Source organism: Pseudorasbora parva, chromosome 21 (assembly GCF_024679245.1).
Source record: "Pseudorasbora parva isolate DD20220531a chromosome 21, ASM2467924v1, whole genome shotgun sequence".
In the NCBI taxonomy this organism is placed as follows: domain Eukaryota; kingdom Metazoa; phylum Chordata; class Actinopteri; order Cypriniformes; family Gobionidae; genus Pseudorasbora; species Pseudorasbora parva.
Window position 1 is genome coordinate 10,373,629 of NC_090192.1, and position 27,683 is coordinate 10,401,311.

Consider the following 27,683-nt stretch of genomic DNA (forward strand, 5'->3'; position numbering starts at 1 on the left):
CTGATTAAGTAGTTAAGGTACATTCATTATAATTTACAATAACTGTAGAATTAACCATGTATGGTTCAACTAAACATCAGCAGCCAACAGTGGCATAACTAACATTAAAGGGTTAGTTCAGCCAAATATGAAATGTATCACATTTGAGTCCAAAAATAACAAAACTACGACTTTATTCAGCATTGTCTTCTCTTCCGTGTTTGGGTTCAATCCTCAAATAAAGATTCAAACGGTGAAGAGAAGCGAATGCTGAATAAAGTCGTAGTTTTTGTTATTTTTGGACCCAAATGTATTTTGGATGCTTCAAGAGACTCTAATTAACCCACTGATGCCTCATATGAACTACCTTGATGATGTTTTTATTCCCTTTCTGGACATGGACAGTATAGTGTGCATACACTTGCATACGCTCTCGGACTAAATATAAAATATCTTAAACTGTGTGTTAAGATGAACGGAGGTCTTACGGGTGTGGAACGACATTAGGGAGAGGAGTTAATGACAGACATTTCATTTTTGACTGAACTGAACTAACTTAACCCTTTAATGACGAGCACATGCATAGTCCAGCTAAAACAGAATGGTCACTTTTCCTTAATGCTCATTCATCGACTGGATCCTCTAAATCAGCTCCATGGACGACCATCTTAAGGATATGTTCAGCGGCAACACTGCGACTGTCCTCCTGCATACAGTTTGTAAGAAAGAAAGAACACAATTCCATTTAAGAAATAGAATTACATTTATAACATTACATTTTATTTTCATTAAAAGGTGACCGGACCTTCATGTCGTTAGCTCACTAAAATAGAATTGCTGACATTCATGCACTTGTTGCTAACGTTATACATCAATGCTTATTTGGTATCAGAGTTCGCCTGCCATCCAAACTTTCCTTCTTTAGTGCAGAGCTCAGACTAACGTATGCTTTGATATAATAATTGCTGTGAAATTTTCAGTGGATATAAAAACAACTAACTTAGACACTTTTAAAAAATGCTAACATTAGCTAGAGGATACACACACAGGCAGCCAGCACTTAATCACGGCCAGCTAACATTAAATTATTTTGAAGTTAACCAGACAGGGTGACTTTTTCGACAAGAATGTGGCTAACTACATTTAATCCCCTCTATCTTTGACTAAACACCAGTCTCAACTTTATAGAAGTGGATAATGCTTTAGCTTTAGCTTTAGCTACCGTTATTGTGATTAAAACTCACTTTTAGTCAATTTTAAACCGTAACGTCGATGCAATAATCAAACCATCAAAACGAAGTACATCGTTATCACAAATCTAAAATAGAAAAGTCAGAACTTACCGAGAATAAGTCAGCCATGTAAAAGCGACATCCCAAACCGACCGTCTCTGCCACTGAACCGGGATCTTTTTGAGCAACAACAAAAACGGGCGGGCAGATTCAAACACACTTTGCTTTTCAGATTAAAATTTACTTAGTATTTTTAGGTGAATGTGCTGTGACTATAAAACATTAAATACTATTTGTAAATATATGGTAAAATGTACTCTTTCTTCTCAGTTAATTTATTACATTAATAAATTGTGTAAATTTTACATAAGATATATAGTTCCAACTTAATCTTGATTTTACAATGTAAAAATTACATGAATTAATGTAATAGATTTTACAATAACACAGTCATTTTTTTCAGTGCAGTTTGTGTTATAGAAAAATGCCTAATGGGGAAAGAGTCAAATGATCATGGTTGTCATATTCAGAAGTGAATGATGCAGTATTTTGCTACAGCTGGAAACTTTTCTCTACCCAAGTAATTAAGCTCATTAAAGGAGGATTAAAAGACTGGAAGAACATCCACACCATCCTGTGCAGTCATGAGAACAGTTCTGAGCATATAAGCACCATGCAGAAGTGGAGAGAATTAGAATTGCGATCTAAAACAGGTCAAACCATAAACCATAGACAGATGACCCTTTTGGAGGAAGAAAGACAGAGGTGGCAGAATGTTCTCACAAGACTGTTAACAATTATACAGTCTCTTGCTGAGAGGAATCTTGGATTTAGGGGATCCACAGACAAACTCAATGTTTCTGATAATGGTCATTTTTTAAAGGTCATGATAATGGTCATTTTTTTGAGTCCATGGCAAAAATAGTGAATCAACATAAAGTCCAGGAGGTTGGTGAAGTTTGCAATGTTCAGAAAGTCTATGATGTGGTCCTCGAGTGAGTGAGTTCCCTGGCATAGACGGACAAGACATACTGCTGAATCCATTTCTCATCCAAGTCTTCTGTAACAAACTGCTCTGAGACAGAAGGTAGGAGATCCAAATGCAGTATTAAATGAAAGAGTAATCCACAAACGTAGTCCATAAAACAAAGCAAAAAGTCATACACAGGCAAACAGTAGTGACGTCTGACACCGATGCTCTGAAGCTTGCTTCAAACTCGAACGGTCCTTGCCATGAACCACTGCTTCGGAGCTTGTATCATTACGTCACTAGTCACGTGAAAATGCCTTCTGAAGCAAACTACTTTACTCCTGTAGTGAACCACCTGACTGCTTTGCCCAATCTATTGTTGACAGGTTTGAAACCAGGCGGCTGTATTTCTTATTTCCTTTCACACATGATACTGCCCTGCTAAAAAACAAACAAACAAACAAACAAAAAAAAACTATAGAAACCATTACTGAAATTCTATTGCATTTAATGGTTTTCATGGGAATTTTATTGGTTGTAATGGGAATTATAGTGGTCTCTGTGGGTCTCTTCTGACATGTGTTGGGTTCTGTTGGGGGCATCACATCCTAAAGGAATATGTCCCAAACACGAAGAAAAAGAAAAAAGAAAAACAACTGTAGTGGTTTAAATGGTAAAAGCCAATGGTTCCTATTGGTATTTTAATAGAAACCATTAGAATTTCCAACTTTTTTAAGCTGGTCTGATCTTCTGTCCTTGTCTAAATAATTACACACACATCATGCTTAAACCATAGACCGTAAAAAAATATGGACGACTCGACATCATCTGTTTCTGCTTGCCAGAGTTGAAGCGTTCAGACGGCCTGCACGGCGCTGACATCTTGGGACCGAGTCTGCGCAGTAGTGATTTTGGGACCGAGTCTGCGCAGTAGAGAGCAGGAAGTAGAGCAGGAAGTACAGTCAAGATATCAAAAGCCCGCCCACATTCTCACAGATGCAGAACAATTAATTGTGTTGGTGTGAAATATGTAGAAATGTAGAAATTAAAGCTAAATCTGCTCCCAAAAATCCCGAAAAAAGTCCGTTAGTGCCTCATTGACAACTTCACTCAGAGAAGACGTCGATCTCAGCTGTCAATCATGACCCCCCCCCCCCCCCGTTTTTATAGCATCAGATAACTAACTAAAACTAAACTTATTTTAAAAACGAACACTTAAAATGAAATAACCGTGATGATAACTGCCTTTGGGGGGGAAATAATTGGAGTGTAATTTTATTGTTTTGTTTGCCTCGCGTCCATTAGAAAACACAGAAAGGCAACTATACTGGGACCGGTCACCAGGGGGCAATTGAGGCGCGAAAGCTTCAGTTTCTGAGAGGGGCACTGCAGGCTTGGCTTAATGTTTTATTATCAAGGTGGACACATGAAATTCATCAGTATCCGTAAAATTCACCTACTTAATGAGTTTCACAGCACTAACACTATTTCAGCTTTGATCCCCCCGGTAAGCACGTAATAAACGGGGTGTTAAAATAAACCTTTCCTGTAGCTCAACCAGTAGAGCATGGTGCTAGCAATGCCAAGGTCATGGGTTTGATTACCAGGGAAAGCAAGAACTGACAATAATATAAAAAAAATGTGTACCTTGAATGCAATGTAAGTCACTTTGGATAAAAGCGTCTGCCAAATGCATAAAAAAAAAAAAAAACTACTTGCATTTTATGGTTGTCAGCTTTGTTGCATTACATTTACTTCACCAGGAGATGGCGCTGCAATTTCTATCTGAATGAAGCTTCAAGTAATGAACCATTTTTGACACTATTGTATCAGATATTGTATCACGTGTCTGTTAAGTCCACGAGACCAGGGTGAGCGCCCCCTTTGCGGCTGCTATGCGCCCTTGATGCACACTTCAGCTGAGCCTGCAAGTTTGCGAGCTACGCAGAGGACTTCTTCCCGGCAGTCAAAGCGGCATTACATAGTGAAAGTGCAGACTCAGGCCATGAGGGTTCAGGGTGCCATTTGGGACAGGGCCTAAGTCAGAATGATATGGACTTATCTACGCTGGGGGATATGGTGAATAACCTAAAGTCAGTGTGTTCCTTTAAAGCTGCAGTCTGTAACTTTTTTTTTGGTTAAAAAAATATCCAAAATCCATTTTTGAGCCATTACATAACCAGCCAATGTTCAAAATGACCTTCTTACCTTTGTCTGATCCACAACAGTAAGCTTGTAATCATTTTTTATTTGAGTGGCACTGGTGGATTTCCGCTGGAAATTCGAACATGACTCTGCGTCACAATATAATTTTAATTTTAATAATGAGGTCTATTTTATGTAAGAAAGGGCGAATCAAGCCATTTTTTACTTCAACAATGCTTTCAGAATGCTTGAAAAATTGTTAAGAGTTGTTCTGAGCAAGAAATAATTCCCCTGAAAAACATGCTATGGAAATGACCATTACATGACAACATCTTGCTTCTCTAATTTGTTCCCATGTTTTTCTCAGAAGATTTGTGGTCTGTTGTTATTCTCTCTCCATAAGAATTATCCTCCTTGGGATAAGAATGTGGTATATTCCCTTTCCCATTTCCTTTGTTGTGTTTGGATAGTTCTGAGAATTATGAAAATGTGCTGCATTATGGTGTGTAGTCTGGATGTCATTCTTTAGTTGTTACCGAGTGCTCTGTGAGATTTGTTGCCCCTGTTGGGTCTTGCAGTGGTTCCCAGACATAGACTGTCAGGGGGGAGCCCATGTATCTCCATTTGTGGTTGATTTGATATTTCGCAGAACATTAACTAAAACCAGAAGTCACATTTGAGAATATGTGGATGCCTGTGCATTATATGACAAAATCTGGAACCAAGCATAATTTATCTATTTTTAAAAAAAGTTTGTGTAATTTTTTTTTGAAGTAAATAATTCCACTGAAATAAATTGAAATGATGAAATAATTAACATGGGGGGGGGGGGGGGGGGGGTGGTGGTTATAATACAGATCAATAAAGAGTGAAGACAAAGTAATATGAATTGCTATTTGCCAGGTTTACTGGAATATATGCAAACGGTAATTAATGTGATGAACTTTAGCTGTTCCAATAGGAGTGTGAAGAAATTGTTGAATAAAGTCGTTATTTTTGTTTGTTTTGACGCACATAAAGTATTCTTGACGCTACATAAAATTAAGGCTGGACCACTGTAATCACATGGACTATTTTAACAATTTTTTTTCTACCTTTCTGGGCCTTGAAAGTGTTAATTAAATAGCTGTCTATGGAGGGGCCTGAGAACTCTATTTCATAAAAAATATCTTCATCTGTGTTATGGGTTTGAAACGACTTGAGGGTGAATAGCCTAGTTAATGACAGAATTTTCATTTTTGGGGTGAACTTACCCTTTAATTATAATATAATATAATAATAACTATAGCATATATTATATATATATATATATATATATATATATATATATATATATATATATATATATATATATATATATATATATATATATATATATAATTCTATAAACATTTACTGTATATTTTTATTACGAACGTTTTCGGTGACTTGTATTTTGTTCGTGGAGACGTTTTACGCAGATTTCACGCACAAATGTGTGCGTACACATGCTTACTGAATGAGACCAATGAGACCCTTCTGCAATAGGCTACTCATGCAGTTTTATTTTTTAACCGCCAGCGGGCCAAATGCACCTTCTAGTGTCCGACCTACTTTATGCTGGCCAACGGGGTGGAAAACAAGGGGACCTAAACTCTGACAGGATAGTGTGCGCGCGAGCCCTCTAGCGGAGAATTTTACTTATCTTCAGCCCTGTGTGTGTGTGTGTGTGTGGTGTGTGTGTGTGTGTGTGTGTGAGGGCGCGTATCTGTGAGCTCACGCGCTTCCCGCCGCAGAGCGGAAGAGTTTCTTGTAACTTTGTTACAGTTTAATGTTTCATGAAAGGCTAATGCCTCGTTAACCGTCAGTTCACATGATTTATGAGCTTCTTAAGATGCTGCAATTATCTCTTATACTGAGTGCATTTTTTACCCCACAAAAGCCACACTCTAACCAAAATTATGGGCGAAAAGGTTTCTAATGTAAATATTTTAATTCATATATTAGGCATATAGAAATCAAAATATAGAAAAAGATTTTTTTTTATCTCACTCCAACGCTAAACGAAAACCAAATCTTGACTAGACGATTTACACACAGCCTTTTGTGTTGATGAACTGATTAATTGTGTCGATGGGATGTGGATGGGAGGGGAAACTCTGGAGAGAGAGAGAGAGAGAGAGAGAGAGAGAGAGAGAGAGAGAGAGAGCGAGAGAGAGAGAGAGAGAGAGAGAGAGAGAGTTTCTGTATGAAAAGCAACTTCATCGTTCACTCTGCTCAAAATCTGTATCACTTGCACAGATTCTCATTTATGAAGAGCCTCTTCACCACAAACATCAAGAGAATTTATCCGGAAAAACCGCACTCAAGACCCCGGTTGCTCAATAATGCTGTTCGCTTATTTGTAAAACTTGAAAGAGGATGAGGATCAGAGCGATTTCAGGCGTTTAGTCTATAATGGAACTATGACGCTGAATGTGTTATTTCAGAACCCATGTAAAGAGTGAATAATCTTCCTGCAGTTCACTTCATCCAGGACGCCCTTCATCCAGCATGTTCACTGTGACTGTAATATTCCTGCTCGTGGTGAGTACAGTCTCCAACTCAATATGCAGCCCTAGTACTTTTTCTTGTTGTCACACAGAAAGCGGAACATCATTGATAGCAGACATGAGTGAATGGAAAATAAATCAAAAAAGTATTTTTGTGCTGTCTGTTTGTTGTGTAGTATTATTAAAACGACCTGTTTTAAAACATTTTTTTACTGATATTGATTGATTATTTTATAACATAATAGTTATCTCAGTGGCAATAGTGTCTCAACTTACCAGAATTCACCCTAATTAATGCATAGTGCACTGTAATGCATTCACGATAACATACTTTATAATCAGATGCATATTCTCATTAATAATTAAAAGCATACTTTCCTATCTATGCATCTTTTTAAGTGTATAATGCATGTAACATGATCAAAACTCAACATCATATTTTATAATGCATTAAATATTTAACAATGTAGATATGTCTTGTAATGCTTTATAGTTGTGTAAGTGTATAATAAGGCATTATGAACATCTTTAGTGCATGAGACAATGAGGAAGAATACCTTGTCACACCCACATTGACAGCACATTGTGTTCTTGCACTTGTCTCACTAACTGAAAAGTAGCTATTTATCAGGCTAATTGTTATTTAGTTTGCGTGGGTGGGTTGAATGTTGGGTGTATGTGTGTGTTATAATTGAAGCAAAAGCATGGCAATAATGACAGATAATTCATCAACATTACTGCGGGCACATTTGTGAGCCTAACTGCTTAATTCTCCATGTTTGTTCCAATTTCCTGTGTTTTGGTCACATGTCTTGTCTTGTTTCAAAATTGAGGTTGGAGCTACACCCATCTAAACAGCATGATGGGCGTGTGGGCAATAGCTACTGTATGTCGCAGACTAGCAGTCAAGTGGATGTCAGCGCTTGCCCTTAATATTAAGTGTCATTTTACGGAAATACTGTACATTTTTCTTTGATAATATGTGACCCTGAACCACAAAACCAGTCATAAGGTTAATTTTTTTTTTTTAAATTGAAATTTATACACGATCTGAAAGCTGGATGAATAAGCTTGGAAATCTGGAATCGGAGGGTGCAAAAAATGTTAATATTTAGAAAATCGCCTGTAAAGTTGTTCAAATGAAGTCCTTAGCAATTACTAATAATATATATTTTTAAATATACATTTACGGTTTATTTACAAAATATATTCATGGAATATGATCTTTGGTTAATATCCTAATGATTTTTGGCATAAAATAAAAATCTATAATTTTGACCTATACAATGTAGGCTATTGTTGGCTATTGCCACAAATATATATGTGCGACTTAAGGCTGGTTTTTCTGCTGTCTTACAGACGCATGCACATATTTAGTATTTTATGTAGAACATTTCCACAGGCAAAGGTGTACTGGGTGGTAGTCACTATAAAGTGGTTGAGATTCTCTCATGTAAATATGACTCGGGTCCAGCTTCAAAAATAAGTACAGGTATCTGATTCTTTTCCGTCTACCAGGCAAATACTGTGAAAGTTTAACCTGGTGGCGCTAGAGGTTTGAGAAACTGACCATGACTTTTTAGAGTTTTCTTTGTATCATTATGGCAAATTGCCAAATTTTTATGATGCAATTCTAGAGTCTTTACAGGCTGATGTGAAAAAAAAAAGAAAATTAAAAGAAATATGTTCCTTCTATATTTTCCTGTAGATGCGAAGCTTCAGGAAAACGTAGAAGATCATATAGCTTTAAAGTAGAAAGTAAAGCAAGCGAGAGAGAATGAAAGAGCTCCATTAGATCCAGTATGATCATTATTCAGAGTCAGCTTTGCCAGAACAGTAGATGACTTTGAAATGTTGACAAGTGCCAACAGGCTATAAGAGTGAAGTGCAGTCAAGCATACAAACAACAGCTTTGAAACATCATAGCCTGTGACTGACAGAATGGGAGGGAGAAACATTCTGCAGAGCTGACAAATTCAGCTGCATGATATGCGCATCAATTTTTTTGCCAATATTCTTTGATTGCTCAGTATGGACCATATCTGTCACAACAACTTGCTTAATAAAATGGTGTTAATTGGGACAGCAGGTTCTCAGTATAATAAAGGATAACTTTGGGATACTTATCATTCTTAAGATATGTATATATATATGTGTGTGCAGTGTAAAAAAATGCAGGTCTCCAATTGAAAAATTTAAAGTGACTGATCACATCTAAAATTTTCAGTTGGCCGAATTGAATTTCAGTTGGCCGAATTGAATTTCAGTTGGCCGAATTGAATTTCAATTCACAGAATTTCAATTTGGCCAACTGAAAAATGTAGATGTGATCAGTCACTAGAAAATATTCAATTGGAGCCATTTTTTTAAAGTGTGTATATATATATAAATCCTCACAGTCTTCATAACTCTCAATTTCACCTCTAAATGAATTAATAACTAAAATTAATTCATGAAATAACAAATAATAATGATTTATAAAACTACTACTATTGCCAACCTTACGTGGTTTTATAAAACGGTTAGTTCCAGTCCTAGATTCTGATATATTCTCGATAAAACACAGTTATGACCACTTTACCCAACGGTTCTGTGTATCACTAAACCACACCCTAAGCAATCACTTTTAGCAATGTAAACATGTTTGTTCTCATTGATGTTCATTGAAGCTCACTGTGTGTGTGTGTGTGTGTGTGTGTGTGTGTGTGTGTGTGTGTGAGCCTGTTTATGTGGTTTATGAGGACACAAATTTGTATAACTACATGGGTATTACACTATAAATGTGGTTTATGAGGACATATCAAATGTCCTCATAATTCAAATGGCCTTAAACACATACTAAATTATGATTTTTTGAAAAAGCAAAAATGCAGAATGTTTTCTGTGATGGGTAGGTTTAGGGGCAGGGGCAGTGTAAGGGGATAGAAAATACGGTTTGTATAGTATAAAAACCATTACGCCTATGGAGAGTCCCTGTAAACCACATAGACCAACATGTGTGTGTGTGTGTGTGTGAGTGTGTGTGTGTGTGTGTGTGTGTAGAGAGAGAGAGAGAGAGAGAGAGAGAGAGAGAGAGAGAGAGAGAGAGAGAGAGAGAGAGAGAGAGAGAGAGAGAGAGAGAGAGAGAGAGAGAGAGAGAGAGAGAGAGAGAGAGAGAGAGAGAGTTTGAAGAAAATCTAAGTGTCCGCTGCGATATCCTGTTTTTTTTTAACAGTTAAATGTGCAATAGGTGATCTGGGAAATGCTAACTTTAGCCTGCTAGCATTGAAAGCATATGATCCCCTCCCTGCAAATCACGGTCTGAAGCCACACCTCCCCCAAAACTCATGAATGCACACAGACCAGAAGCGAGACGTCCAGAGACAATTTTATTGGATTACAGTGTATATAATATAGCCTGGTTTTACCAGACTCTTGTACATTTCATTTGTACATAGAGTCTGGCCACTCTCCATTGACAAGGGTTTATTTCCGCGAAGGCGGGCACCCTGTTGAGGTTTAAAACTATTGGATCTGCCCTGAGCCACTCTGGATCTGCTATAACCAATCGCTAATGTTTAGTCGTGACGTATGTCATGCGCCCTTCGCCTGTTTCACTCATGGAAATCCGACAAAATAAAAGTGCACATGTGCATGCCACCTCAGTAATAAAACTATAGAATAAAACCTAAAACTCTTGCATTCGGATTGTGATTTATTCACGCCACGGTGGAGAGAACGCAGCGCTCACGTGGTCCGTAACATCATTGTATGCTGTAAATAAAATATCATATGCTTGGTATGATAATAAATGCTGCTATAAATTACGGACCAATTCAAATGTTTAAGTGCTTTTATTTTAACTTGTTTGAGCGGTGATTAAATATATTTCTCTTCTAAATACTTGCCAGCATTTTAAGGAAATACAAGTCTATAAATGCATCCTAATAACAGCAAAGCAACCGTATGGTGTTCTGTAGTGGTCAAAAATGATTACAAACATTGAATTTTGAAGTGATATATTATTGAAAACTCAGAGATGTGGATTCGGACAGCTTTTACCCTGTTGGAGGGCCACAACATCATGGCCACCAACAAACCCCAGCAAAGACTGTTCGGCAGCGGTGCAGTGCCACAATGCAATGAATGGTTTAGTTTGCATCTTTCTCCGCCGCCATTACTGAACTACATCTTAAACTAGCGCTCGACATCAACGTCATCATTCTCAGCCACTCCCTCTGTTCGCTGATTGGACCGGTAAAAAATTGTTCGGAGAAAACCTAAGACTACACAGCAGTCCCAGACGTAGTACTGAAGGAAAATGAAAATTGAGCGGAAGTACGTAAGAGGGCAGAGCCAGGCTATATATAATACACATTAAGAAAACTTTACAGTACAGTGAGTAACAGAACTAGCGAGTAATATCATTGCGCCTGCTGCATCCATGGTACGGTAGCAAATTTCCTTAATTATTATGCAGGAATGAGAGAATAGTTCCGGTCTAGAAATCGCAACACTTTATTTTCCGTCGGTCTTAGTACACGATGTAACGTTACACATCACATGTAAATAGGAAAATGTTGGCATTATTTTGTCACTTATTGAGCAGTAGGCTAGATGGAGCGTTTTCCAGTCTTTGTGCTAAGCTACAGAGTTATGGGATGCACGAAGATGAGAATGATATGTATGGACTTATCTAACTCTGGGGGATACAGTAACTAAGCTAAAGTCCCAAAAAATTGGTGTGTTCCTTTAACATAGTGATTGCTATCAGGATATGAGGAGACTTTCAACCATCAAAAAGACAACCCCCCCCCCCCCCCCAAAATTGTAGAGATTCACTTATAGCACCTTTAATTGGTTTCCCTGAGCCCTGACAATGACAGCGCTAGTTAAAACATTTGTCAGTTGCATCTTGTTCCATGTTAACAAGTTTTTAATCCTTTCAATATGAAAGTCTTTGCTACTGACTGATAAAGACATATTAAGATTACTGTAACTCCTGCTGCTGTTTATGGTCAGGGACCATTTTCTTTCCATTGGAAGGAAGGCTTTTAGTAATTTTACTTGAAAGTTGCATTGATACATATGTTTTAGCTCTAATATTTGTATTGTTTGGTAACCGTTTTATAAAAGTGGCTATAATACTATGGTTAAAATACTATAATATGTGTAAACCATGAGGTATTCGAGGCTAGTGCTGTATCGTAAATAAGTCACCGCTTCGCCTGTGTCTAACAACGCCCTTCAGCCGTGACTTATTCACGTTACAGCACAGCCTCGAAGACTGGAATTTGTACACATAAAGAATCAACTGCAATACATCTCAAATGCTTAAGTGTTATATGTAAAAATGACCCTTTTTATCACCCAGGAATTACAAGTTGGAAGTATAATACTTTAGCAAATTTCAACTGCTTGACTTATTTTGTCGCAAAATGTATTATTGCCCAGTCCTTTATAATAAGTTGGATATATAAGTCTGTCCAACTTCATCATACATTTATCAATTTTACATGCATTATACTCATGTAGGGTGATATACTATATAGCATGCCAAAAGCTTGATTGCTTGTATTTTCACAAAATGTTAACTATATTATCACCCAGCTTTATAAATGCATCTATAATGCACGAAAATAGTAAAGGGCTATATGTAAGAGTATATTGGGCCATTGAATCAGTCTCATGGCACATTTGCATGTTAGTGGCTGCAGTTTATTTAACACCACCGGTGTCGCTAATGGTTTCTGAATTCTACATATAGTCCCTTTAAGATATTATAAACGTCAACACCATGGTTTTCTGTAAACTTTCAAACAATATGTATTGTGAAAAACAACAATAAACCTGACTTAAAACCACTCGAAAAACCTTAGAAATGACATAGCAGCATGCTTCAAATATGCTTGTATCTGGGACTTTGCAGGGCAAGCTTCATTCACATTCTCTTGAAAATGTAAAATGTGGTTAAAGTTCACTGAAATTCAACAATTTCACAATCATGAAGATTAAAAAAAAATATGTAGACGAATGCATTTCATTAGGACCATTCTTAGGTGTATGAGTAGTGAAAATAAACATGTTCTGAAATGTTATGCTACTGATTGCATCTGCTTAAAAAAACGGCACAAGTTACAGCAGCTTGGCCTCCTGTCAGTTTGAACGGCAAACAGTGTGATTGCAAACAGGTTCTATGACATGTGTCGTTGTTTGTGACCCTTCACACATTTCTAAAACCTTGGTAATCAATCAACCTGATAATTGTGCATTAATTCTGTGTGGCCAAATCTCTAGTTACCCCTTTAAGTGATGGGCTGCTGAAATTTTGGGGGTTGTTGAACTTTACCTGAGTTGGAATGCTGCTGTAGGGGTGTGTTTTGTGTTTTTATGTGTGCGAGGAGAATGTAACGCATGCCAGGGGGTAATGTGAGGGACAGGTAGAAACGAAGGGAATGTTAATTTGTGCTTACCCAACCTCCTCTTCTTTTCACTCATCTCTGTCACTTCTCCAGCTGACTCACAAACGCCTCGAGGGAATAATCTAATCTCTTTCTTTCCTTCTTTATCTCTGTCTTTCTTCTCTCTTTTAAACGTCATTCCACACACCTGTGATAAACATTGTTACTCTGACAGCCAGCCAATCACTTATTGGCATTCATGTTACACCCTCACACATGCAACAGCTGGCTTATGTTGTCTTTAAGTTAGGTTGGAAATATTGTAAAAACACTGTGAGATATAAATTTACATTTGCAAGATATTAAATCGCAATTATTTGATACAAAAATCGCAAATGCAGAATTTAAAGTCACCATTGCGTTTTTTTTAACCCTCAGGCAGAAACAGGCTTCCATAGATTTGAAAGCACTAATTACAATTACTACTGAAATTTGTTCTGTTCATGTTTCATAAATAAGGCCCCTCATGAGCATCCCTTGCTTTTCATTTTGCTGCACTAGAGCCAATTCATCAGTAAGGAAAATACATTTTTCATTCAATTTTATTTCAGATAATTAAGGGCACATCAGGTTCTTAATGTGATTTTTAAATTTGAGAAAAAAGTAGAGAATTATTAGCCTAGAAATCTAGATGCACTAGGGGCAGCAAATCTAATTTGCAGCCCTGGCGTCTAGCAACTCTCCGTTGGCTTGCGAGCTGGGAAAACCAAACTCTGGTCAGGCCAATCACATCGGGTATAGAGTCAATGGGCGGGCTTAACATAATGACGGCAGAGTTGTGATGGTTCCACGTGCTACTGAAAACAAAGAAGCTGAAGAACAGTGGTCTTTCTAATTCTGCTCTGGAGAGTTGAGCTTTTCTTTGACAAAAGAACAAAGAATGGCACTGAAGTCATTCTTAAAAAATGAAGATGTGTTCTGAGTCTAATCCATCAACTAGCTCCCCTTCTCCTTCATTGCTCTGGTTGGTTGTAGCGCTATCCTATTGGATGGAGAGAAAGACAACCGTTTTTCCCATGTGTTCCCCAACCAAACATTTTGATGTGGGTCTGGCTTGTAAGGCTTGAGACTTAGGTATCATAAATTATTTGCTATCTTGTGAACGTAAATAAAAACTTTAGACAGAATAAATGCTTTGAAAGAGAAAGAGCCCTGTTCAGCTGCCATGCTTTGGCTGTTCCTGCCAATCATTCAGTGAGATAGTTTTCAGAGAATTGAATTAAGGTTAAATGTACCATGGAGATTTACTGGTAAAATGCATGTTTTCTCTTTTTAAGCTCTCTGATTTCTCCAAAGCAATGCTGTTGATAGGCATCATCAGGCATTATGAAGACTAAATAATGCAACAAGTCTTGCACCATTGTTATACAAATAGTATTTTTGGCTCTGAGTCAGTGTGGGAAGTTGTTAGCTTCTGGGATTGCAGCCCCTGGAGATAGACACTCTAAATACACAGAAGTGGGAAAACGCTGTACGGTTCATATCTGTATCTACATCTGCAGGCTTTTTCAAAATGATTATCTGATTTATTATTTCTCTTAAAGGTGCCCTAGAATGAGACGAAACAATATGATAAATTGTTCTCTGATATCTACATAGAGGGTATGTGGCTTATTTAAGGGCAAAATTGTCCAGATACAGTTTTACAGGTCCATTTACATGCATATAAATGTTAAGCTCTTCTCTGATTGGCTTATTTAAGCAGCTCACAGCACACAGCAGTTCAGTTGTTCAGCGAAGCGGCTTGTGAGTCCTGACCATCCTGACAGAACACAGACCGACTGAATGACACTTTAGTGAAATGAACATCTCAAATGGAGATTGCTAAAATTCAGCCTTCTTGTTTATTGGTGTTTTCAGATGATCCGTGAGCGTGAAAGAGCTTGCGTGCATATGGTTACCAGATTGCACATGTTTAGGTAAAACACCGAATAGTATACGTGTTATTTTTACAGAAAAGCTCTGATTAGGGATTTAAATGTCCCATTTTTCATGTGTTTTCAAAGCTTTGATTGCGTTTACAGTGTGCAATATAACATGAGTTCATGTTTCGCGTGTAAAAAAACACCGTATTTTTCAAATAATTTACTTGTATTACACTGTTTTTTCTGTCCTAAAAACGGCCTGATGATTTCCTTGTTCTATGAAGTCCCTCCTTCAGAAATACGTAACGAGTTCTGATTGTTCCAGCGCTTCCCGTGTTGTGATTGGACAGCAGCTTAGCGCATGTTGCCCGGAAAGGTCCCGCCTTAATGGGGAGATGCACACTCTCATTGTGCGCTCTTCTCCACGTGGGAGAGCAACAAGACCACACCCCCTTTGTTGTGTATTCTTGTGGGCGGAGGGTTTGTCAACAAACAGTTCTAGTGACGTAATTCATGAAGGAAGTGCAGAGATGTAGTCCAATGCCTGACAATGAACATGTTTGGACAGATGCAAATATTGGGCGCCTACATATTAATGATCCCAGCGATTGCGCCACAGTTAGCGTTATGTTGAGAATCGCTTATTTTTCTGTGGTGTTTTTCATGCATAAGATTTACATAAGAACTAGTAGGGAATGGTGTTTCAGACTCAGTATGTGATGTCCATGTACTGAACTCTTATTATTTCACTATGACAAGGTTAATTCATTTTTTCATTCTAGTGCACATTTAAGTTGAATAGCTGTAATATTATACGTTAGTCAAACCCGGATTTCAGCAAGTAACATGTTCCTGGATCCACATCTTTGTTGATCCTGAAACAACATTCCAATCAACCAATCATATAGGAGGAACAAGTTTACAGTTTATGTCAAGTTTAGGCCAACAATGAGGGTTATGTGCTTTCTACATCAGTGTTATTCATCTTTCCTTTCCCTCTGATTTTAGGGATGACTTATGGGTAGTGTTAGGTTTAGAGGTAGGGATATTTTTTAGGATTACATTTTTCGGATAGGTATGTTGTTCCTGGATTACCTACATAGGCAAAATATGTTGACACAGGGATGAGTCTTAGGGTGCGTTCACACTTGTAGTTCGGTTAGTTTGGTTAGTTTGGTTAGTTTGGTCCGGACCAAAAAACAAAAACAAAACATATAGTCCTGGTCCGCATAACGTTCACACTGGCATTTTTAACAGCGAACCTAAAGTTACCGAACCAAAGGCATAGGGAGACACTCACAACCTGATTGGTCGGCTTATATGACGCAGGAGCTTGCTTACCGAACATTCAAAACAACGCTGTGTGCTGGATTACACACGGTCATTTTATGCGTGTACATATGGCATTATTTTTACCAGCTGAGAACTCATGAAGAGCTCATAAAATGTTCAAAACATTCAAAACAGCAGCAGGATTTCCTCCGTTGAGCAGAAAAGAGACGGGCATCTCTTATGCAAAAGAGACGGCCGTTCTGTCGTCTGTATGGGCAACATTTGATGAGAAAAACCAGGTATGCTTTTTGTGTGTTTTTTCTTGCATTTTCGAAACACGCTCGTCTGACCAAATATTGATTAGGCACCTCCTCGTTGCTCCTCGTTTGCCCTCTAACGTTAACGTTACTCATTTTGGATACACCGATCTTTCCGCGTCGTCAAATCAGCTGACTATGCGTCGCATCTTGTGATATTACGTCCGGTTTTTGGTCCGTTTACATGTCTTTGGTCCGTGTTGCGTTCATATATCATTCGAACCGCACCAGAGTTCGTTTGGAAGCGGACCGAGACTCATCTTTTTAGCGGTCTCGGTCCGCTTGTTTGGTGCACACCAGGGTTCGGATGGCAGCGTTCACATATGTCCAAATGAACCGCACTAACCGAGCAACCGCACCAGGGTTCGTTTTAATCGAACCAAACATGACAAGTGTGAACGCACCGTAACTCAGCAAAATCAGGGCGAGAGTCCACAGTACAGTTACATTAGGCAAATCTTTACAAAGTAGGTTCAATGTCAGTTGTGTAAAGATTACTCAGTGACACATAATTGCCAAATAGCTTTATGTGTATAAACTAAGGCTGGGTTAAAAATATCGATTTCTTGATTTTAATCAATTGTCATTTATACACTGTAAAAAAATATTGTTGGTTTAACTTAAAAAAAGTAAGTAAGCTGGTTTCCTAAAATTTTTAAGTTTATTGAAATCAAAAATTTGAGTTGATATAATGAAGGAAATTGGTTTAATACATTTTAATAAATAGAAACTCAAAATATTACTGTATCTGAACCACATAAAACAATTGATAAATGATCAATTAAAAATGATTTACCCAATCAAAAATGATTGGGTAAATGATTACCCAATATGCTTACAAAATGTTTTAAAAATATTTTAATAAAGGTTGTCGATTCTCAAAAAAAGTTCATTGTATTAGCTCAAATTTACAGTGTACGAACTTAAATTGATTCTTAAATCCCAAGAATCGATTAGTCAACCTGTTTTCATTTGATGAATGAATGGAACATTGTAGTGCATTTATCCAATAAATCGCAATAATCTTTGTGCAAATTTGTTCTATATGAAATAAAATCTCAGATTTCAAATAGCCTTCATTTTATTGCAAAATTTAAAAAGTCGTGAGTAAAATAGCTTGTAAACAATGTCATGTAATGTCACATTTATCTTAGAAAAACCATATCCAGTGTCCATAAACTCTAGAGAGGAGCATTTTGCTAAATATATGCACCATATTACATATTTATTATAATTTGTAATGTTCTTGAATATTCAATGCATGTTTTCTGACTGCCACCATTTAAATATTTATTTTTCATATAACTTTATTATTATAAAATTAAATAAAATTAATTATTTTATGTAATTTAAGTGTTTGTATACAAATCAGTTAATTTTTACCTTCAATATTATAGTCAATATTGAAGCCTAGGCTTCAACTGACAGCAAATGCTGTAAATTACTCCCATAGTTTACAGCATTAGTTAAGAGATTTGTTTTCCTTGAGAAAATTTGCCATGTATTGCTCCTGATATATATCCTAAATAATCAATACTGAATCGAATGGAATTGGAATCAAAATCCCTAGTATAAACTCAGCAAATTTACATGTTAGAAGTTCAACAAACATAAATCCGTAGTGTAATCTGCACAGGGAATTTTTTTGCGTCATGCAGAATTCTACATTGTGAGGATTCTTATTGACATTAACATGTGAAATGTTGCCATAGAAAGGTAAATGTGACCGCACCTTTAGAGAGAGCATTTGAATGGACAAAAAGTTGGACAGGCCCTAAGTGCAAGTGAAATCATCAGTGTATGTAGTCCATTTTAAATGCCTTTATCTGATGAAATCTTTATTTAAAGCTTATTTACTTTATTTGTATTTAATAAAGTCACATTGACATGAAGTAGCGACAGATCTTCTGTATTTTGACGTACATCCAACTGTCATTTTTGGAAAATGAAACATACAAGATGAATTATTGCATTTAGAAAACATATAGTAGATAATTTAATGTCGACTTAATCTTACCCTCTTTCTCTCTATAGGGGAATGTCTTGTCTACGCGGGATATGTGTCCTTCACGGGCGTTCACAACCAGTGGAGAGTGCTGCAAACAATGCCAACCTGGGGAGGGGATGATAAAGCCCTGTGGAGCAACACAGACAGTGTGTGAACCGTGTCTTGACAGTGAGTATACACAGAGATGTTGGCCGCAGTGTTGCTAAAATGAAGCAGCTGCCTTATTTAAAATGCCATTTCCTGTGCTGAATTCTCACTTGATGGGAGGCAGAGGGCTTTTGAGCTGTGAACGGTAATTAGTAGTTAAAGGGGAAATGCTTTTAGGAAATGAGACTTGACTAAACATTGTCTGGAGTGCTTAGGGACCAATCTGGGTGTTTTCAGCCACGCGCGACTATAAGTGAGATTAATTAAGGCAAAATCCAGTGGTACATTGCGTTTGCTGCACTGGTAGGGTCACATAACAGAGTGTTTGTACCGAGGTTTGGGAGTTAGAGTTTTTTTAAATTTACATTGGCTGGTCCTGAGCCAAGTCCTAGTTCAGAGCCTGCCAGAATCCCACCACTTCCAAAACGATCTCCCACATGTCTGACCCAGCTGAAAAAGACAAGATAGGAGGAGAGAGATGACTGGAGTTAGAGAACAAGTAGCTAGAAATGTAACCAAAAATAGTCATCCTTTAGTACATATTTTTGTAGAGTTTCATGCCTATTTAGGCATATATATATATATAGGTATGAAACTCTACAAAATAGTTTATATATATGTTTATATAGATGTACTATTTGAATTTATAGAATGAGACAAAATAGTTTATATATATGTTTATATAGATGTACTATTTGAATTTATAGAATGAGTAAAACAATATAAAAAAGTAAAATTTATTACAAAGTGAACTTTTCTTTTCTTTTCTAAAAAAAGGTGTTTTTATTTTTTATTTTATTTTTTTACTTTGTATGTTTAATTTATATATTGAAAACTACTATGAGGCCCAAAAGTCAAATATATTTCATAAGAAAAGAAAATATGGTGTTATGAAACATTTTAAAACATTAAAAAAAAATTGTCTAAAAGAAAAACTAAAAGCGTAATGATTCGTAGATCACATATCTAATTTGGGACATTGATCGTCTCGGTTACGTATGTAACCCTCGTTCCCTGAAGGAGGGAACGGAGACGTACGTCAGAACTGAACCGACGAATTGGGATCTGCCCTCAGAGACCTATCCACTTCGAGTGTAAAAAACGAGCCAATCGGAGATTGGCATGTGATCCACACATTCCACGCTCCGCCCCGCAGCGCGGGTATAAATAGGAAGTGGAATGGTAGATCAAATGCTTTTTTCAACTGAGGAGCCGAATACGTGACTGGGCTCCTAGCTGAAGCACAGCTCCTGGCGACGGGACGTACGTCTCCGTTCCCTCCTTCAGGGAACGAGGGTTACATACGTAACCGAGACGTTCCCTTTCAGTCGGTCACGTTCGACGTACGTCAGAACTGAACCGACGAATTGGGATCCCTTTGGAAAACGCCAGGATGCTGGCCCTTCCAGCGTCCTGCTTGAGCGCACTGGACCGTCTAGTATGGTACGGAAGTCAGGGCTCCAAGCAGGGAGGTCAGTCACTGCTGTTTCTGCAAGACCCACTTAGAGTGACCATAGACCGCTGGGAAGCGTGCCCTCTCGGAAGAGGTACGCTGCGGGGCCACGTCCTTCAGGGAAGGAGTGGTGGCGGAATACACATAAGGACTAACCTGGCAGGGTAGTGCAACATATGGCAGTCTCTGGGGTGGTTCCAACCTAATTGAAGGGGGGAAAGAACACGCCCAGAGACGACAGAGCGGGCTCTGTCGAGGGAAAGACATGGAGCTAGCCCGAAGGGTAGCTGATACCGTGGACGAATACACATATGGGGTTGCCGTGAGGGAACCGCTACATATGGAACCCAGCCTACAACCACGTTCCACAAGCATACGGGTGCAGGCCTAGCGTCAGACGGTCCGCAACGTCTGACACCGCATGGGGTGACGGAGGAGCTCGACAGGGTTAGCCGGTTTCCCGGGGAACACAACTGGAGACAAATAAACGCACGTATCCGGCCCCGAGGGCGGGAGTGGCGTTGCAAGCCGACACTTAGAACGGGCACTTAGCGCTCCTGGCCACCAGGGGCGAGGATGCGGGAAGATACCGGCTCTACACGTAAGCTATAAAACCTAGCAAACGTGTTAGGTGTCGCCCAGCCCGCAGCTCTACAAATGTCTGTCAGCGAGGCGCCTTGAGCCAGCGCCCAGGAAGAAACAACACTCCGAGTGGAGTGTGCTCTTACACAGAACGGGCAAGGCACGTCTTGGGACTGGTAAGCCAAGACTATAGCATCCACTATCCAGTGGGCTAACCTCTGCTTGGAGACAGCCTTTCCCTTCTGCTGGCCTCCGTAACAGACGAAGAGTTGCTCTGAGGTCCGAAAGCTTTGGGTCCGGTCAACGTAAGCGCGAAGCGCGCGGACCGGACACAACAAAGCCAGGGCTGGGTCTGCCTCCTCCGAAGGCAGCGCTTGCAGGTTCACCACCTGGTCCCGGAAGGGAGTGGTAGGAACCTTGGGCACGTATCCGGGCCTGGGTCTCAGGACAACGTGAGAGTTACCAGGCCCGAACTCTAGGCACGATTCGCTGACCGAAAGTGCGTGCAGGTCCCCTACCCTCTTGATCGAGGCCAAAGCAGTCAAGAGCACTGTCTTCATTGACAGGATTTTAATCTCAATGGACTCCAACGGCTCGAAGGGAGGGCTCTGAAGTGCTCTGAGCACTAGAGCCAAGTCCCAAGATGGTATCTACGACTCCTTGTGGTAGTCCATCTAGAACCTCCGCGTCCAGTCCAGGGACCAGACATGAAGATTCCAGAGGTCTGGATGCGGGTGCCATAGAGTGCCCCGTCCCTGAGAAAGAAGGTCCTTCCTCAGGGGAATGGGCCAAGGAGGGGCTGTCGCGAGGAGAGTTAGTTCTGGGAACCAGGTCCGGTTGGGCCAATACGGCGCAACTAACAAGACCTGCTCCTCGTCCTCCCTGACTTTGCACAGGGTCTGTGCAAGAAGGCTCACTGGGGGAAACGCATACTTGCGTAGGTCCCGGGGCCAGCTGTGCGCCAGTGCATCTGTGCCGAGGCTACCCCCGGTCAGGGAATAGTACCACTTGCAATGGGTCGGGCCTGGAGAGGCAACAGGTCTACCTGTGCGGCTCCGAACTGGTCCCATATCAGCTGGACCGCCTGGGGGTGGAGTCGCCATTCTCCCGGAGGTGCCGGCTGCCGAGAGAGCTCGTCGGCTGTCTGGTTCAGCGCACCAGGGACATGCATGGCCCGAAGCGACCTCAGATGCTTCTGACTCCACAGGAGCAGGTGGCGGGCGAGTTGGAACATGCGACGGGAGCGTAGACCACCCTGACGGTTGATGTACGCAACGGCCGCCATGCTGTCCGTACGGACCAGTACATGCTTGCCACGTAGCGGCCCCTTGAGGCGGCGCAGTGCCAAGTGTACTGCTAGCAACTCGAGGCAATTGATATGCCAATGCACATGCGGTTCCGTCCACAGACCCGCAACTGCATGCCCGTTGTACGTGGCCCCCCAACCCGTGGATGAGGCATCCGTGAATAGCACAGCATGCCTGCACACTTGTTCTAGGGGCACCCCGGCCCGGAGAAACGAAGCGTTGGACCACGGGCTGAAGGTTTGGCGGCAGTAAGGAGTCACTGGGACCCGGTACTGGCCGCTCTGCCACGCCCACCTCGGGACTCGGCCATGAAGCCAGTGTTGGAGCGGTCTCATATGAAGCAAGCCGAGCGGCGTGACCGCGGCTACGGATGCCATATGCCCCAGGAGCCTCTGAAAAAGTTTCAGTGGGACCGCCGTTCTGCCCTTGAACATATTCAAGCAGTTCAACACCGACCTGACTCGCTCCTCCGTGAGGCGCGCAGTCTGGCTGACCGAATCCAGCTCCATACAGAGGTAAGAGATTCTCTGCGTAGGACAGAGCTTGCTCTTCTCTCGGTTGACCCGAAGGCCCAACTGGCTGAGGTGACTGAGCACCATGTCCCTGTGTTCGCACAACTGCTCCCGAGACTGGGCGAGAATGAGCCAGTCGTCGAGATAGTTGAGGATGCGAACGCCGCGTTCTCGGAGTGGAACAATGGCTGCCTCCGCGACCTTCGTAAAGACGCGAGGCGACAGGGACAGCCCGAAGGGCAGGACTTTGTACTGGTATGCCTTCCCCTCGAACGCAAAGCGTAGGAACGGTCTGTGTCGGGGGAGTATAGAGACATGAAAGTACGCGTCCTTCAGGTCGATCGCTGCAAACCAATCCTGGGGACGGATGCATTGAAAAATGCATTTCTGCGTTAACATCCGGAACGGGAGCTTGTGCAGGGCCCGATTCAGGACGCGCAGGTCCAGGATTGGCCGGAGCCCAGCCCCTTTCTTGGGCACGATGAAGTAAGGGCTGTAGAACCCTGTCTTCATCTCGGCTGGAGGAACCGGCTCGATCGCGTCCTTCGCCAGTAGGACCTCGATCTCTGACCGCAAGACTTGAGCATCGCTGCTTCACACTGAGGTGAAGAGGATGCCCTTGTACTTGGGTGGCCGGCGCGCGAACTGAATCGCGTAGCCGAGTCTGATGGTACGGATGAGCCAACGGGACGGTCGAAGGAGCTGTAGCCACGCTCCCAGGGACCGTACCAGCGGGACCAACGGCACCACAGACATGCCCGGGGTGGGGCAGCGCATCGGAGAGCTCTGGCTCGACTCGGGAGGCCCGGAGGCGGCCCGGAGTGTCGCGCGAGCTCTCCTGGTGCGGGCAGGGAGCGGGTGAGAAGGCCCTGAGGCGTCCTCGGAGCCCGCTCGACTGCTCGCTGCCCGGAGGCAGAGAGGTGGGATGCTCAGACCCGACTCGGGAGGCCCGTGGGCGGCCCGGAGTGTTGTCTGAGCTTTCCCGGGAGAGGCAGAGAGTGGGTGAGAAGGCCCGGGGGCGTCCTTGGAGCCCACTCTGCTGCCCCCTGGCGAGGGGAGGGGAGGGAGGGAGAGACAAAGCCCGGAGGCGTCGTGAACTGCCACCCTGACCCTCTTGGGGCCCAGGGGGATAGGAAACTGCTCTTTTTGTGAGTATGTGGGTACCGCCGAGCTCCGGAGAGCTGGCGGCAGATGTTTCGGACCAGTCGGGACCCCCCGGTCCTCCTCCGGGGGGTGTGGGAGGGATGCGGACATCATCTCCCGAAGAGCAGCTCCTGTCCTCCCTGGGCTGCCTGTCTCAGGGCCGCTTCCCCTTGCGCTTGCCGGCAGGCTTAGCGGTCTGGACAGGTTGGGCGCCACCCTTGCGCCCGGCACCCTGCTTGGCCTGTGGAGGCTGCTGCTTTGGCTTGGCAGGGGCGGAGGCGGACGCTGGGGGACGCCCTCGGCGACGAGCAGGCGGGGGAGCTGCGGCCGGCGACTGGGTGGAGGCAGCAGCAGGTCGCCGGGGCAGGATGTTCCTGATAGCCTCCGTCTGCTTCTGGGCCACCGAGAACTGCTGGGCAAAGTCCTCGATGGCGTCGCCGAAGAGGCCGGCCTGACAGATAGGGGCGTTCAGGAAGCGGACCTTGTCCGCTTCACGCATATCTGCCAGGTTCAGCCACAGGTGGCGTTCCTGGACCACCAGAGTGGACATCGCCCGACCCAGGGAGCGTGCAGTGACTTTCGTCGCTCGTAGAGCGAGGTCCGTCGCCGCACGCAGTTCCTGCATAACGCCCTGGTCGGAACTTCCCTCGTGCAGTTCCATGAGCGCTTTGGCCTGGTAGACCTGCAGGAGCGCCATGGCATGCAAAGCCGATGCGGCTTCTCCACAGGCTGTGTAAGCCTTGCCGGTCAGCCCGGACGAGAACTTACACGCCCGGGAGGGGAGACGCGGGGCACCACGCCAGTCCGCAGCGGTCTTGGGACACAGGTGCATCGCCACTGACCGCTCGACCAGGGGGATTCCCACGTAACCCTTCACCGCACCGCCATCGAGGGAGGTGAGGACGGAGGAGTCCGTCGATCGCGAGCGAGCGCTATACGGCGCTGCCCACGACTTCGAGATCTCCTGATGCACTTCCGGGAAGAAAGGCACCGGGGCGGGGCGCTGAGAACCAGCACGGGCCGTCCCGAGAAACCAATCGTCCAGCCGCGAAGGTTCGGGACACGGTGGAGGGTTCCACTCGAGCCCTACGCTTGCGGCGGCCCGGGAAAGCATAGCCGTAAGCTCTGGGTCAGACTCGGGCAACGCTGTCACACCCGAAGGGGGCAGCGCAGCCGAATCCTCATCCTCAGAGCCCATTAGCTCGTCCCCCGATGCAGCGACCGACATCCTGTCTTCCGCCGGAGCCCCAAAGGAAACGGCTGGCACTCCACGTGAGAGGTCAGCACGCTCCTCCGGAAACTCCACCGGCGCAGCGGAGGGGGGAGGGGCCCGAGGAGCCATATGACCCGGCGGGTTTGCCCTGACCGTCACCCTCAGGTCCCCACCCAAGTCATCAGCCAGAGTAGCAGCCCTCTGCTTAGGCGCAGAAGGACCGCTAGACCGGGGGATGCGCGAGGGTGCTCCAACTGCCTTGAGGTATTGGAGTCTGGACCGTAACACTGCGATGGTCATGTTCCCGCAATGGGAACATGAGTCATTCACGAACGCAGCCTCTGCGTGCTGAGTGCCCAGACACGAGAGACAACGAACATGACCGTCAAGCGGGGACAGAAAGCGACCGCACCCAGAAACACACGGTTTGAATGACATCTTGAAAAAGATGCAGGGTCAAACCGTGTTGCTCTTTTAGGATGGAAAACTGCTCTTTTAGTTGTGCTGAAGCACTCAGGGAGATGACCGCGGTCAGCACGCAGTCCGAATGCAAGCCTGCGTGTGACACTCAAAACAGGGAAAAACGCCCAGCGAACCAACAATGGAAGCTCTTTTAAATGAATGCAAACAATTGCAACTGGTCGGTCTCTCGCTGAGAAGCGCTGTAACACCCGCACTGGCAGTTCTCCTTCCTCTCTCTCCAAGACTCAGTCTTTTAAACACTCTTCGTGGAAACAGAATGAACTGTTCGGCTCCGAAGTTGAAAGCATTTGATCTACCATTCCACTTCCTATTTATACCCGCGCTGCGGGGCGGAGCGTGGAATGTGTGGATCACATGCCAATCTCCGATTGGCTCGTTTTTTACACTCGAAGTGGATAGGTCTCTGAGGGCAGATCCCAATTCGTCGGTTCAGTTCTGACGTACGTCGAACGTGACCGACTGAAAGGGAACATGGAGATCTCTGGACATTATTAATTGTTATGCTGATAATCTATTTTGTAAATGTTAAAATGTTATATTAAATTTTAAGTAAAACACATTCTAAATGTTTCTATTAAAGTGGTTTTAATTTGGAGAAATAATAGTAGACACAAATTAGACAATTCTTGACCTAGAAATTGAGTTCCCTTCTGAAACTTAGAGATGCGTGATAAGAATACTATGGGTCGGCCACTTCTGAAAAATCTCTATTTGCTGTTTATTTAACCTCACTGATGTTTATAGGCAACACAATCACACAAGAATGCGAATATAAGAGTGTGCAATGTTGTGGAATGTATTTGCCAAAAGGAGTTTTGGCGTGCATATGGTGCGCAGTTTTCGTGTGCATATAATACGCACTTTATTTTCGGTTTCATGCGTATTATAAGACATAAAGTGTGTATCATATGCCCGCAAAAACTGTGTACTATATGCATGCCAAAACTCATTTCGGCGTATACAGTCCATGACATTGCACACTCGTATTATTGATTTGCATTTTCGTTTTATCAGGCTCCTATAAGATATATTAAAGAGATTTTATTGTATAAATGGTTTGTTCAACATACTATTGACAGACAAACTGACCTGCTCTTGAGTTCTGTGCATGCTTTTTTGTTAATATTTAGTAGCCTTGGGTAAAGGTCAGGGAAAGGCATGTCCACCAGGACCCCTCGACAAAAGACACACCAACCTCCTGTCATTCACTACAACCCTAAACATTCTTCCTTTAGTAATTTCTATCTCTTTGTCAGTCCTTCCCTAAGGGCCTGTCCTTGGATCTGGGATCCTCATCCATCAACTTTAACTATTACATGCTGAAAACTCCAAACTGTTCTTTTCACAGCCTTATAAGTCATCCAATGCTGCTTGACAGCACATCAGCAATAATGTGTTGACATGTTTAAGTAGCATTTGGGATGGTACTGGAATGAAAACAGATGCTGATAATTATATGATAATTCAAGTTAACCGTCTCATATTAATTCCTAACACATAAGTGTGGTGTAATGTGAAAGAACCAGGTGTGTTTATTCACCAATCACTTCCCCATTTCATGTTGTCAGGGTCTATAAAAAGAAAAATACAATGAGCACCCTGACCAACCCAACTCGGCAACATTGGCTCAACCAATGGCAGGAGTTTGTCCCATTGCGCTACAGCTCAATAATAATATATTTATAGATGTGTTTTTTTTAAGTGGATAGGCCCCACCCAGTTAACTTCCATTAAACATTACTGACTGTAGCCCTTAGGGAGATTTTGAAGTTTACCTTCATCTGTTTACTGGCAGCTGTCACTACATTATCCCATTACTAGACTGTAGAAAAATCCAGAACACTCATTTGCTTCGGTATTTACCAGACTTGTGCTCTTCATTCAGTCTTTAATGTTGGTTCTCTGGAACAACGTCATGGCTTTGTTTAATAAGATAAACATGTATGATTGAAATATAGTTTGGGTTCGCTTGAGACAAATATGTGTTCTTAATTGTATTGAATGTACACTTGTAATCTAAAAGTCTCCCTGCAGTCAATAATTTTATCCCTTAAAACTCATCTTTGATAATCACAACATATTTT

The 27,683-nt window shown here is 42.1% G+C and overlaps 1 protein-coding gene across 2 annotated transcripts in view; it reads left to right on the forward strand.

Moving 5' to 3' along the window:
* The first annotated feature begins 6,574 nt into the window (after positions 1-6,574).
* Positions 6,575-27,683, forward strand: part of ngfrb (nerve growth factor receptor b) — a 52,018-nt gene continuing 30,909 nt past the window's right edge. For both annotated transcript variants that reach the window (XM_067430224.1, XM_067430223.1), the window contains exons 1-2: positions 6,575-6,891; positions 18,786-18,927. In XM_067430224.1, coding sequence (XP_067286325.1) covers positions 6,859-6,891; positions 18,786-18,927 — 175 coding nt within the window. In that variant the 5' untranslated portion in view covers positions 6,575-6,858. The remainder of the gene's footprint in view (positions 6,892-18,785; positions 18,928-27,683) is intronic.